The sequence below is a fragment of the Saccopteryx bilineata genome, chromosome 1, assembly GCF_036850765.1.
Source record: "Saccopteryx bilineata isolate mSacBil1 chromosome 1, mSacBil1_pri_phased_curated, whole genome shotgun sequence".
NCBI classification, from domain to species: Eukaryota; Metazoa; Chordata; class Mammalia; order Chiroptera; family Emballonuridae; genus Saccopteryx; species Saccopteryx bilineata.
In genome coordinates this window covers 326230502-326243711 of record NC_089490.1, presented here as the reverse complement: position 1 = coordinate 326243711, position 13210 = coordinate 326230502, and the positions used below count along the sequence as shown (strand labels likewise).

Here is a 13210-nt window from a genome sequence, read left to right as displayed (position 1 = left end):
CCGCGTTCTGAAAGATGGATAGGAGGGAGAGAAGATCTCATAATTTAAGCAGCTTCCCATGACATCTATACAGTTGAAGTGTGGTTGAGGTGTGGTTGTAATAAATGTGAAGAGCCACTGTGACCTTTGATCATGAAATTGACAGCAACCGTAGGTATAATTACAGGGTAGTTATATTCCATTTCACCACTTCCGTATAGTAACATTATAATACTTAATATTATAGTAATGATAATAACAGTCATATGAACTTTAAAAACTTAAAGATGCATAAAAAGAAGAAAATAATTCAATCTCACGAATCACTAGAAAAAAGTGAGCAAAGTACCTATAGAAGGATGGGGCCAGGGGAGGAAAATCTTCATTGGCCACTACTTCTCCTGCCCTACACCACTCCCCCCCCACCCCCGGTAACAGAAGTCTGTTATGCTGCTTCACGAAGCTTCTCATGAACATCCTAAATGTCTATCTATAGGCAAATAGTTAAGTAAGTTTTGGAATATTCTTACAATGGACTGTTGTGCATCCATTAAATGATATTTAAAGTTTGAACGACATGGGAAATAATTATGGTATTGCGTTAAGCAAAATTCAAGTATAGAAGAAAGGCCAGAAGGGAAATAAGCCAAAATATTAAGAATGACTATAGCTTTGTGGTGGTATTTGAGTAGCAAAGTGATACGCTTTTATACTTCTTCACATTTTTTTTGTACTCTCTAGATTTTCTATAATGGATGTGTCTTGCTCAAAAAAGAGAAGGAAATGTTTTTAAATGGGTTAAAATAAAGTCATTAAGTAAAGTTATTAACTTTTGATGATTGGAAGCATCTCTGGGGGAGAAAGAAAGATGCCAATCAGGCATCAATGGGGCTGTGGCAGGGTTGTGGACAAGCTGGGGTGACCTTCCACAGGCTGTTGTGCCCTCATGGTAAGGACATCCAAGCTACTCTATGCTGGCCTTCAATGAGTCCTGGGATGCGGAGGACCCAGGTTCCAAACCCTGTGGTTGCCGGTTTGAGTGTAGGCTCATCTGGCTTGAGCAAGTCTCACCAGCTTGAGCCCAAGGTCACTGCCTTGAGCAAGGGGTCACTCAGTCTGCTGTAGCCCCCAGATCAAGGCACATATGAGAAAGCAATCAATGAACAACTAAGGTGCCACAATGAAGAATTGATGCTTCTCATCTCTCTCCCTTCCTGACTGTCTGCCCCTATCAGTCCCTCTCTTTGCCTCTTGCTGTCTCTGTCATAAATAAATAAATAAATAAATAAAGTAAAAAAGAGCTTTCTGGTGATTCCATAAGACAGCAAGAGTGAAATCCATGGTAACTCAAATTGAGCTTGAGTATTAGCTGGGAGAAAAATATGGAATTTGAGGGGAAAAAGCAGTAAGTATAAAATAAGTCTCCCCATTTTCTGAATAAACATCAGTTGATAATAAAAAGGTCAAACTAGAGGGAAGGCAATAGTCTGAAATGAAAAATCTGTCACTCTGAAATCTCAGGGAATCAAGATGTGAGTTTAGTGGGAACTTTTCTAATGAAGCGGTAGTTCTCTCCAGCAATAAACATTACCCAAAATATATAAAGGGCTGTTCGTATTTCTTCAGCTAAATCATCTGGAATAACGGTAACACTAGTTAATCCTTTCTATTTCTTTTCAATTTGTTTCAGGAGAAATAAAAACGTACAGATGGAATGTCCCTAAAAGGTCTGGTCCAGGGCCGTCTGACCCAAATTGTATTCCGTGGGTTTACTATTCAACAGTAAACTTTGTGAAGGTAAGGCGGAGAGAACAACCAAAATCCTCACAGTAGTACGGCTTTATGTTGACCATTGAGTTATCACAACTCTGGTGGGCATATGTAAAGGGGTGTCATGGTTTAGAGTGGCCATCTCAAAGGATGGCCAAGCCTGTTTGTTTACATTCTTTGTGTTGAGTGGTTGTGAAAGAAACAGCATGGCCAACAAAGTACAAAATACTTACTATTTGGTACTTTGCAAAAAAATAAAAAATTGTTGACTCTTAATCCAAAAGGTGGGGGAAAAGAACAAATACAATCCCAATGTTTTAGTTATTATATTTAGAATATGCAAAGTTGTTTAAGACAGAGAGGTTATGTAAATAGATAACCATAAAATAAAAATATATTTTAATGTTATTTATGCTGTGGTTTTTGCATGGAATCTATAGTTTGTAAAGGCACTACCATTGCTGTCAGGGCTCAGGAAATGAAAGCACATGCTAAATATAGTAACTGAAACTACAAATTATTTGAATAACAAATAGGCTAACTTTAGATAGAGATGTATATGGTAAAACAATTAGTCTTTAATTATATCTCATAAATCAAAGTCCAAACTAAAGTCATATATGATTTTTAAAAAGTAAGTATTACCCATTATTTAAAAAGTAAAAGGTTATCTTAACCTTCCTCTTAAATATTAGATGGCTGCATTATTGTCACTGAATTGTACTGGACAGTGTAGCCATTACAGAGTGATGTACAAGACACTTCAAAAAATAAAAGTACACTTTGGACTTATGGGAAACATGCACTTATTTTTTAATTTTTTTGTACACCCCAACAAATACTTATTGAGTACTTGTGATTGCAAATGACCCTACCAAGTATTTGTACACACCCATGATTATAACAAAATTGTGAATATGATGAGATCTATAGAAGTAGAGAGGAAGGAGAGTCTAGGGAGAGAGAGCATTGAGAACAAAACCAAAAACAGGGATAGAGGTGTGTTTGAGAAGTGTTGAGAGTCCCATTTAGCCAAGTAAATAATACAGAAGGAAAGGAGTGGGGGAGCTTAAGCTGGAGAAATCCACTGGGGAAGCACATGAGGGATTTAAGGACATGTTGAGGATTTGCATTCTGGTCAGTGGGCCGTGGAGAGTCACTGAGGACCTCTAGATATGGGAGCGATGAGATTAATCTGATGGCAGTCAACAGGATGGGCTGGAGGTGAGGTGAGCCAGAGACCAGAGGGGAGCCGATTTCTAGTCCAAGGTGAGGTATTAAGATCCTACACTAGAAGGGTGGCTGGTAGAAAGAAAGAAAGTCACAGAATGGGAAGGCATGATGAAGGGAAACGAAATGTAAGATTTGACAGCAAATGAGATGGGACTAAATGAAGAAGAAAGAGGAACTAAACACTGAAATAAAGTTTTCTGATCTAAATGACGTGTAATATAACACTGTTAGCAGAAATAGAGAATTCAGGAGAAGGAAATGGTTTGAGGGAAATATCATAAAAGTCCACTGTGGAATTGCTTAGCAGATTTAATTGTTGCAGGAGCAATAGCCAAGTAGGCAGTTGGAAATGTGGGAGTTTTCCTCAAAAGAAAGTTTGGGCTGAACAGCTTGACATAAAGGTTATCTATGATCCTGTAAATTAATCACCTGGTTCACTTTTACCCATAGAAAGTGGATTCTAAGAATCTGTATATAGCTATAAATATAGTCTCACTTGAAAAGCCAAAAGAAAAGTAGAAATAAGCACTAATTTATTCACTGAATATGTACTGAGCACCTTCTATGTACTAGACACAGACCTATGCTCTGGAGACTCAGTGAGAAGTAAGGGAGACAGCCTCAGTCCCCAAGGAGCTTACTATGCAGCAGATTTTTAGGACTACTGTATTCCTCAATTTTCATAAAGATCACCTTGTTTCTCCAGGACTTCTTCATATTTATTGTGTGTTCAGTAGACTTTTTACAATGGCTTTTTTACAAGCTCTTATTTTGTGTTATTAAATTATTTAAAGCCTCTTCTAATCAAATTTACTTTCTTTCAGGATACATACAGCGGTTTGATGGGTCCTCTGATTATATGCAGAGAAGGAGTGTTGAATGAAAAAGGAAGAAGGAGCGATGTTGATTATGAATTTGCTCTCTTGTTTTTGGTATTTAATGAGAATGAATCTTGGTATTTGGATGAAAATATCAAGAAGTATCTCAATAAAGATCCGCGAGATTTTAAGCGCACTGCTGACTTTGAGGAGAGCAACAGAATGCATGGTATTTCAGAGGCTTAAAAAGAAGACCCTTGTTGAGATAAACTCATAGGAATTCCTATAACTGTAGGGATTCTGCAGCCTCCTTCCCCGAATTCTTCCCCATCCCCAGGGCCACCCTGGACTGAGGCAAATCCTCCAAAACTTTCCTTCACGGGGAACCAGTCAAGCCACTGGATGGCTTTCAGCAAGGTCCAGCCAGGTTGCGGACCAACCATTTTAAAGAACTTTCCCTCTGACTGCTGGGATCCCTAAATTATAAGACTGGGAAGTAAAAAATGAATTGCCACTTATTGGTATATTTTTATAAGAATACATTGTAACTTCTAATTGATCAAATTTAAGGGCTTACTGTATTTCCCCATGTATAACACACTCCCATGTATAAAACGAACCTTAATTTTGGGACCTGAAACTTGAAAAAAAAATGTGTTGCATAAAGTTATTGAACTCAAGTTTTATTCATCATAAAATTCATACAACTCCTCATCACTGTTAAAACTCCCATCCATTAGCTTGTCCTCATGTGTCTGATGACAAATCACTGTCTTCAACAGTGAGCACAAAAACAAGCATGAAAAGCAGAAATGCAAGTAAAAAAAAACTACAACCACTGTATAAGATGCACCCCGATTTTAGACCCCAAATTTTTTGAAAAAAAAAATGTGTCTTATACATGAGGAAATACAGTAACTGTTTTTTGGGACATAAAATACCATCACCAAATTTCTGTTTTAATATGTCTATGTTATTTAATTCTACATAATTTAAGGTATTTTTTTTTAAACATGGCTAATGTGTTTAATAGACACATCTGTATGCTCTCACTAAGATCTACTTTTGAACAAAAGTATACCAAAAGATAAGCCTTGCCCAAGGTCACAAGGCTAGTTAATTGCTAATATAGATCAGAACTAGCCTAATCTCTGACTCAACTACTCTTCCCCCTACCAATTTTGCTGCCCTCTCCCAAAAGTGTCATAGTATGCTCTCTATTTTTATTGAATGTAACTCAGTTGGTTGTGTCATGATGCACGGAATAAAAACTTAGGAGAAAGTGAGGAAGTGAGCTTGCTTTTGTCACTGTGAGGTCATGGGCTCAGCTCATGTGAAGCTTCTTGGTGAGTCAGCCAGGCTTACGAACTTGCCCCAAGGTAGTTCTCAGAAAGTGAACATACTAAGGAAATAGCTCCTAATTGGTTCAGTTATGATATATATCAAGTTGTGCTTTAATCCACTCAGCTGCAGAATGGTATAAATCTGGCTACCTCATAAATGAGGTTGTAATCTGCTCCATAACAATAATATACTGAATAAACAAAACAGATAAACAGCACCCACTGCTACTCAAAATGCAGCTTTCAAAAATAATGGCCATTTATTTTTTCTATGTCTTTTTGTATAAGGATTTTGCAGTAATCTGAGTTTTGGTTTAGACTGGTGGGGACACTTGTAAGAACAAATGAGATTGTTTAATTTTTATCAGACAGATGAGAAAATTGAGATTTTAAAATCTTCTTAAACCAGATTATGTAATGAGCATCTTCTGACTAATCAAAAACTATTTTCTTTTCACCATCTTAGCTATTAATGGCAAGATCTTTGGGAACCTGCCTGGCCTCATCATGAATGAGGATACAATGACGAACTGGTACTTGCTAGGGTTAGGAAGTGAAGTGGACATACATACCGTCCATTATCATGCCGAGAGCTTTCTTTTCAAAGTAAGTACAGAAAATTCTTTGGGGGAGACATTTGAACTAATAAATTTAATGCATCTCTACTGAAAAAATAAGAGAGTTATTTGGCAATAAGGCTTGTGAGGAGTGGTGGTCAATATTAGAAAATGGAACAGAATAACGTGATTATACCCTTCCCCCAGGTAGAAATTTCTTAATGTGTAATATATTGTATTATGCTTTTAAAAACAAAGAAACAAACAGCCTCTCAAGCTTCAGATGAGAGTTTTCTTATGACTTAAAAAAGAATAATTCTGACCACGCTGGATTGTGCTATTAATATTGTAATGAAAACACCCACAGTCATTTGTCCCCTTTCCTTACCCTTCTTTTTTTTTTTTCTTTCTCTTTCTTTTTCCCACTTCTTTTCTACGTGATTAGCCAACACAATAGTCCAATCTAGTAAGGAGCTATTTCAAGCTTTGGCGCAGGCTCAAGACTACCTTGACTTTTGCCCTGGGTCACGTGTGGCCTTCTGCCTCTCTAGCACCTGTGCCGTATGGTTGGTGCTGGCTGTACAGATCACCTGGAAGCTCGCAGGCCATACCCCAGACCTGCTGAATCAGAATTCCCCGGAGTAAGGTCCAAATAATCCGTCATCTCGAGTGCTCGGTGCAGTCCACAAGGAAGTAGAACAGAGAAGCATAAGCACATTGCATCTGTGGGGAAAACCTGCAATGGGTCCTTTTCTAGTTACACAGGAATAAAAGTACTTTAGCAAAACATTTCATATCCTCTCCTCTCGGTATCTTTATTCAACATAGTTTAAGGCAACAAGTGTTCGCTTACAATGATTATAGTTTTACATGTTGAAAGGCTACGCTCATTTTCAGAACCTCACTTTTTGAAAACTTTATTTTTCATTTACAGTTTAATTCAATATTATTTTGTGCTTATTTCAGGTGTACAACATAGTAATTAGACAATCATGCACTCCACAAAGTGGTCCCCCTGATGTTTCAAGTACCCACCTGCCTTGTACAAAGTTATTACAATATTATTGGCTATATTTTCTATGCTGTACTTTACATTCCTGTGACTATTTTATAACTACCAATTTGTAGTTCTTAAACCCTTCCTTTCTTCATCCCAGCGCCCCTCCCTCCCTTCTGGCAACCATCAGTCTAGAACAGTGGTTCTCAAATTTTTTGAAGTCGGGAGCATTTAAAATCCTACAAATAATTGTAGGCGCACTATATACAAATTTCTGAAAAATATGTTATGATAATTAAGTCAAACATTAAAGAAAAAATATATAAAGTCCAAGGTGCTTTTATGGTAATTAAACAAAATAAATATGACAGTTATCAATTACTCATAACAAATGACTCCAAAACTTAGTGGCTTCGAACAATAAACATTTATTATCATGCAATGTCTCTGGGTCAGGAATCTGGGAAGTTTAGCTAGTGGGTTCAGATTTAGCATCTTTCATGAGGCTGCAATAAGATATCAGTGGGAACTGCAGTCATCAGGCTTGGCTAAGGCTGGAGGACACACTACCAAGCTCACTCACAAGGCTGATGACTGGAGGCTTCAGTTCCTCAGCAAGCGGGTATAGCAAGGCTTACACCTAGAATGAGCAATTTAAGAGGAAAAAAAACAAGAGATAGGGTATAAGACAGAAAAACAACTGTCTTTTGTAACCTATTCTTGGAAGTGGAATGTCATCACTTCTGCCATATGCTATTGTTCTCATAGACCAACTCTCATGCACTGTAGAAGGGGACTACAAAGGTTATGATAACCAGGAGGGGGATCATTGGGGGCCATTGTGGAGGCTAGCCACCTCAATTGTATTGATCTGTTCAAAAAACCAAGTTGGCTTCTTTGATTTATCTCTATTATATTTCTATTCTTGATTTTATTAATTTCTACTCTTATCTTTTTTATTTCCTTCTTTCTGCAGATAGATAAATCTTACCGAGAAGATGTGTATGATCTCTTTCCTGGGACATTCCAAACCATTGAACTGTTTGCGGATCACCCAGGGACATGGCTGTTACACTGTCATGTATCTGATCACATCCATGCTGGCATGGAAACAACCTACACGGTCCTTCGGAACATAGGTATACTATTGTCTGTCAGTGATGCCAGGGGATAGCACCAAGCTTCCTGTAGACCCTAAACACAGGAGGCATGAGACCCCCAAGGAGGTCAGAGTCAAGCAAAAGAGACAGATATGTAAATGGTAACCATAACAGAATATGAAATATGCCAAAATAGAGTGCGGAGTACAGGGTTCGGTGACAGCAGTAGGAAGCCATGGTGAACAGTTTGTGGACACGAGCCAAGGTTCCACAGAGGCCATGACGCTCCAGATGAATCTTAATAGATATGTAGACACTTGAAAGGTGCTGGGATAGGAGCAGTATGTGCTGGAATGAAGAATAACACAGTGAAAATCCAAGAAAGACCTACAGATACTGATGGGATAAAGTCCTTGTTGGTAAAATGATATACAACTCTAATTCTTGAAACAAGTCAAGTCATGAAAAGAATCTACTTCTGTTATTTATTAAATAGTCAACTTGTCTTCTTTGTCCAGACAACAGGATTCCTTACTCCAAGTCTCCTTCTCAAAGAGTGTCCCACCCGGCCACCACCACCATGTCCTCCAATGGTAACAACCCCCTTTCTGAACCCTGCCTGCGAATGGTCAGTGTTGACTCTCTAAGGAAAGGCAGAGACCTGAGACCTGACACCTTTCTTTTATTTTTTTGCAGAAGAACCTGTCAAGGACCAAATCTATTTCTTTGGCAAGAATCTGGGTCCCAGAGGAGCTAAAGCAGCCTTGGTCATCCTTTTCATCATTGGACTACTCCTCCTGATTGTCACAGTGATCCTCTCCCTCAGACGGTGCTCTGCAAGGAGGCAGGTAGCATACCAGGAAGTCCAGTCCTGCGCACTCCCCACAGATGCTCTGTGAACTGGCTGGTCTTCTTCTGCAGGGAAGTGGACAAGGCATTGTTCACCAAGGAAGGTTGACACTGTATCCTGGATCAGGCTTGGATCTTCTGGGTCACAATCAAGCAATTTGCTTTTATTTATTTGTTTTAAAATGGGCTGTGAACAATCTTCACTTATAACATATAGAAAGACAAGAATGGGTGTGACTGACAGAGCAGTTTCAGCCTGTTCTCAGAATGAATTTGCTGATATGCAGAGACCCTTTGAAAGATATCTTTGTTTTAATTCTTAGACAGTGAATACTTCCTTAGCTAACTGTCAAAGGATTTTAGAGTTACACAAAGGCTTTAGCTTCTGGAGTTACACTGTCTCAGGCATCTAACTGGAATATCACTGATTTTGCAACCTTGTTACGTAAGATGCTTTCCTTAGCTGTTTCAGGGAAAATATGTAACTTTCTGCCAAGTTCATGGACATGCCTATGTCAGTATCTGTTGATAGTATCGGATCGAGTGAATATTCTAGAGGCTTTACCCAGCTCTCCTGGCCTTTTCCACTTTGACATAGATAACCTTTACACTGTTTGTTACAAAAACAATGTTTTTTTAAAATATTGCTACTGACTATAGAGATACCTGAATGTTTATGACTCACTTTACGTTACTTGTTTTTATAATATGTTTCAGTGGCAATCTTTATATTTCCAAGATTCAACTGGAGAACTTGCATTTGTGTTTCAGAATGTGGAGGACTGAGATCTGTGAAACAGCAGGTTCAGTTCTCCCACAGTGAGTCAGAGACTGCCTGAGAGTTTGGTGGGAGCTTCTAAGATGGAGGGAAACTTTGCAGAAGACAAGTCTAGGCTTTAGTCTTGAATCTTATTATTTATTCACCTCAGGGATCTTTTCCATTTTTCATCTTCTAGGAAATAAAAACAGTCTCATCATGTAAGAAACACCAGGAAGAATTCAGCAATGCAGCTGACTGGTTAGGAGGAGGAGGACATCTCACAAAATTCTTGATTTCACACCGTGTAAAGACATAGCCTTTTATGGGAAGAGGGAGAAAGAAAGAAAGAGATAAAATAGAGAAAGAAAGAAAGAAAGAAAGAAAGAAAGAAAGAAAGAAAGAAAGCTAGAAGAGATTCCCAGTGCCAATTTTTTTTACATCATTAAATCAGCTTTCAAAATTAGTATTACAGTTTTCAAGGCTCAGCTGCAAAAATAAAACATTGAACAATGAAACTCAACCCACTACAAGGCAACCCATGCTCTGTATGCCTGCCTAAATGTTAAGTGTAAAATTAATAAAAGCAATATTGTTCATTGCTAGATTGAGAAATTGCCCTAAGCTCAGGGCAAGATGCCTTGTGATGCTAGTGCCAGTGCCAGATGGGTGATAACAGTACATCTGCCTTAGCCATAGATCATTTGGATGTCCAGACGAATGAGTAGGACCTAATAAATACTCTGGTGGAGGGACCTTTCATACTTTCTCATGTTTATCTTGGTGAGGGGAACCTGATCATTTGATAGAAGCTAGTTTTACATAAAACAGGATGTGAATGCTAATAGTTCTGTTCAAAGTTTGGTGAATATCCTATAAAGCAGGGTACCCAAAGGATTTTGAATTCCACCCTGCTAATCAATGATAATGTGATTTTGTAGTAGGTACTCTACACTTGTCATACATGTGTAGGCTGTATAATTTCATAATAACAATTATGAGACATGTCTTATAACTCACTTGGACAACAAATTAGTTAGTTGTAAGTTTTTCCTCTTAGTTTATTTTTTTAATAAACATAAAACCACAAAGTAGTTTGATTATACCATTTCTCTTTTTAATAAAGTTTCACGTAAGATGGCTATTTGCATTTATTTGTTTTTTTATCTAGAGACTACCTATCATTAAACCTGGGGTGCGGGATTGGTTAAAGGAGGGTTATATTTTAGATATTTAGCAGCTGTCTTAGTTATACTTGTGAAAGGAAATAAAACAAAATAACAATATAGCTCTACAAACAATATGACTCTCCCCAAACATTGTTTCCTCAAGTATAGCACTTCTTCATTCTCAGTTTCACACCTTTGAGAAAATCAACCACATTACACACATCTTTGGCTCCTCTTACAAAATGAAAAGCCCAGTCTCTCACTCGGCTCTGGTCCTCATCCCTTCTTACTTACTCAAGGACTTCATTCTCTCAGTGATCAATTTTTCTTCCTTCATGAAGTCATCTTCAATATTTATCATTAAAAATAGGAAGCAAAAAAAGAGCCATTGTCCTTAACTCCATAACCCCCTCCAACCCAGTTTCTTTTGCCCTTCATAGCATAACTTAAAGCACTGTCCACTCTGGCCGGCCTGTGCCGCTTCACCCCACGCATTCCTCAGCCCATTCCAGTGGCTTCCAATCCATTGTGCCTGTACCACTGCTCTCCCACATCCCGATCTGCTGTTGTCAAAATCAAGAACCATCTCGCCATTTCCACTGGCTTCTTCCCCATTTTTATCTTACTCAACCTCTCAACAGTAATTGAGAGCTCCTTTCTTCTAAACATTCATTAGTTTCTTGGTTCTGTGACCCCTGCCAGCCTTCCATCTTCCTCAATTGCTTTTCCCTCTCAGTCTTTTTTGTTAATTACTCCTTTTTCTGACTTAAATGTTAGCATGCCTCAGGGTCTGACCCTGGGACCTTTTCTCTCCTTTGCTCTCTGGGGTATGCTGAATAATGTGCACAAAGATTTTCTGTCCTAATCTCTGAACCTGTGAATGTTACATTATATGACAAAACGGACTTTGCAAAGTAAGATTAAGTAAAAATCTTAATATGGGAAGTTAATTCTAAATTACCTAAATTGGCCTTATGTGTAATCACAAGTGTCCTTCTAAAGCAGAGGTAGAGGGAGATTTAACTACTGAGGAAGGCAATGTGATGACTGAAGCAAGATGTTATGCTGCCGGCTTTGGGGATGGAGGAAGGGGCCAGAAGCCAAGGAACGCTGCTTTAAAAGCTGGAGAAGGCAAGGGAAAGGTTCTTCACCATGGCCTATGGAGGGAGCATGGCTCGCTGACATCTTGATCTCATTGCAGTGAAATTGATTTCAGACTTCAGACTTCTAGAACTCAAAGACTATAAATGTGTGCCACCAAATCTGTGGTAATTTGTTACAACTCTCTCTGTACCATCTTTATGCTAATTATTTTAAAATGTGTTTGTCATTAGGCTGCAGACCATAGATCCTGCTTGAGCTGGCTCCCTGCAGCAGCCCCTAACCAGGCTGGCCACTGTCATTCTGCTCCTTCCACCCGCTCCACACAGCTGCCGCCATGTTTTTCCACATCTCACCGCACCACTTCCTGGGGAATACCCCTTCATGTCTTTCCATTTCACTTTTTTTCTTTTCTGCAAACACCCAAAATGTACCCAGTTACTGAGAACAGGAATACTAATGTAAACAAGACCAAAAAAAAAAAAAAAAAAGGCAGCACAAACATTGGTTGACTTTTTTTTTTTTTTTGCACATTTATCTAGTTCATTGAGTCAACCGTCCCCTTATCCCTTTTCTCTATCTAGACAGTCTGTTTCTACCTACCCATTCTGGTCAGCCTGCACCCATCTAACCCATTTTATCTATTTATTTTTTTTAAATTTACTTATTTTTAATTGAATGTGTTGGGATACAGGTTTCAGGCATGCAACTGAATAAAACATCATCTGCACCATTGCATCATGCACCCATAGCCCAAAGCAAACTCTCTTTCATCCCCATTCCTCCCCCCTTTTCCCACCTCTACCTACCTCCCCCCCCTTTCCCTCTAGCTACCACCACACTGTTGTCTGTGGTTCTGTGTTCATCCTTCTGTCCTCCAGTCCCCTCTGTAACCTGTTTTAAATATATATTTTTTAATTTTTATTTATTTATTTATTCATTTTAGAGAGGAGAGAGAGAGGGAGAGAGAGAGACAGAGAGGAGAGAGAGACAGGGGGGAGGAGCTGGAAGCATCAACTCCCATATGTGCCTTGACCAGGCAAGCCCAGGGTTTTGAACCGGCGACCTCAGCATTTCCAGGTCGACGCTTTATCCACTGCGCCACCACAGGTCAGGCTGTAACCTGTTTTAGAATTACAGATTTTCCTCAGGGGCGGACACTATAACACTGCAGAATGATCATAAGCTTCAGAGTTAATAACCCTGTTTTGGATTCTGGCTTTGTTCTTTTTCAGGATTTGTGTGTGTGTGTGGGGGGGGGTTATTGATTTATTGGGGTGACATTGGCTGATAAAATTATATAGGTTTCAGGTAAATAATTCTATAGTATAATATCTGTCTGTTGTATTATGTGTTCACCACACCTTTTACACCATACAGAAGAATAAACTCAAAATGGATTAAAGGTTTAACTGTTAGATTTGAAATCATAAAAATCCTGGCTTTGATCTACTAATATTACCATTTCACTTTTCATAACATTCAAACTCGTTTGCCTGGTCTGTAAGGGCCATTCTGATCTGGTCTGTGCCTACCT

The 13210-nt window shown here is 38.7% G+C and overlaps 1 protein-coding gene across 1 annotated transcript in view; it reads left to right on the top strand.

Moving 5' to 3' along the window:
- Positions 1-10529, top strand: part of HEPHL1 (hephaestin like 1) — a 71945-nt gene extending 61416 nt beyond the window's left edge. Inside the window, exons 15-20 of the mRNA XM_066253678.1 lie at positions 1670-1776; positions 3807-4029; positions 5610-5749; positions 7674-7836; positions 8316-8390; positions 8494-10529. Coding sequence (XP_066109775.1) covers positions 1670-1776; positions 3807-4029; positions 5610-5749; positions 7674-7836; positions 8316-8390; positions 8494-8696 — 911 coding nt within the window. The 3' untranslated portion in view covers positions 8697-10529. The remainder of the gene's footprint in view (positions 1-1669; positions 1777-3806; positions 4030-5609; positions 5750-7673; positions 7837-8315; positions 8391-8493) is intronic.
- Positions 10530-13210: the final 2681 nt, after the last annotated feature.